We start from the raw sequence: 1,339 nt of genomic DNA, 5'->3' as shown, positions 1-1,339 counted from the left end.
AGCAAAAACCATCCCAGCAAAGTAACAGTAGGTATCTCCTACGAAGACTTTCCGCTGGATACCAATTATGCAACCAGAGCGCAAGGGACACGGCAATGAATGGCAACAGAAAATACATCGAGAAAAGGTGGGAGTCCATCGCTGGATGAGGATAGGGGGTGAACGGGGTAAGGTATAAAGCGTCATTTATTAAGAGCAAGACTGCAATGACTAGAGACTGAGATACCTCAATCCCGTTGATTCCAGCAAGCATGTTTACACTGTTGGGACAGAAAATCGCAACAGCAGCCATATACACGTAATATAGCCAACCCAGGTCAATGAAGGGGCCCAGATATGGCTGCAGCGGAACCGGAACAACCACAACGGTAACTCCGAAATCAACGAAGTACACTATGAGCATTGGAATTGAAGCGAGAGCTGGGATAAGGACTTTGTGCCGCCATCGGATATCAAGCATATCGTCCCCGATACCGAGAATCAAAATTGATTGAAGCGATAAAAGACCAGAGAGGTACGAGGCAAGCTATCGTGCCAATCCAAACGTGAGTAAAAATCATAACGTCACCCAATTGGTATTAAGATTGTTATCTTACCTTACTATGAGGGAAGCGATGAAGAAAACGTCCCGTTTCAACATGTTGCACCTCTAATACAACGTCTCGATTCCCACCACCTGAAGTTGCAGCTACAATATCTTTGTAGAATGGGAATGGAATGAAAACTATCAGCAATAGTATATAAACAACTGCGCAAACAGCTCCCATCGCTTCTGGTCTATCGCATAAATAATTGTTAGTGATAGTTGCATAAAACACGACGAGTTTGGGGGTTCCGGCGAAATCATTACAGTTCAACGCGTCGCAACTTCGCCATGTCTCTTCCCTTCAGCCCTGCCTTGACAAAAACCCCTCCAAGCCATCGTATTAGACTAAAAGTAGCTGCGAAGGCTATGCCGCTGAGAGCAAGAGAAGTGATTAAGGGTTGGCCGTCACCTTGGAAAGTATTGGTGATAACCCCCAGAGAGGTGACAAGCAGCGCCAGGAGGCTCCAGATTTCATTGCGGGTGAGGGCATCCTTCATCTTAGAAATCCATTTGCACGCTCCACGAAATCATAGTCCAAAAGTCCAACCTCTAGAAAATTCCCGAAAGCATACTAAGTTGTAAAAACCACATTTCCTTCCAGACAGACGAATTATGCCGTCAATCACCGCCTTATCATCATGGGCTAGTGTCGGAACTAGAAGATGTCCGAATGTTGACCATAAATTACTGAATATCAAAAATATTGAATTCACTGATCATCTCTCTGATAATTACATGATAGAAAGCAGTATT

The 1,339-nt window shown here is 44.5% G+C and overlaps 1 protein-coding gene across 1 annotated transcript; it reads right to left on the bottom strand.

The window, feature by feature from the left end:
- Positions 1-846: 846 nt before the first annotated feature.
- HCAG_07103 (conserved hypothetical protein) lies at positions 847-1,083 on the bottom strand (the record flags this gene model as incomplete). Its single annotated transcript, XM_001537631.1, has 1 exon — positions 847-1,083. One exon carries the CDS (start codon positions 1,081-1,083, stop codon positions 847-849), a length of 237 nt encoding a protein of 78 aa, XP_001537681.1.
- Between the last annotated feature and the right edge of the window lie 256 nt (positions 1,084-1,339).

This window comes from Histoplasma capsulatum, genomic scaffold (assembly GCF_000149585.1).
Source record: "Histoplasma capsulatum NAm1 scaffold_8 genomic scaffold, whole genome shotgun sequence".
Taxonomy (NCBI): domain Eukaryota; kingdom Fungi; phylum Ascomycota; class Eurotiomycetes; order Onygenales; family Ajellomycetaceae; genus Histoplasma; species Histoplasma mississippiense.
Note: the sequence above shows the minus strand (reverse complement) of the source record. Positions and strands in the feature narration are given on the sequence as shown.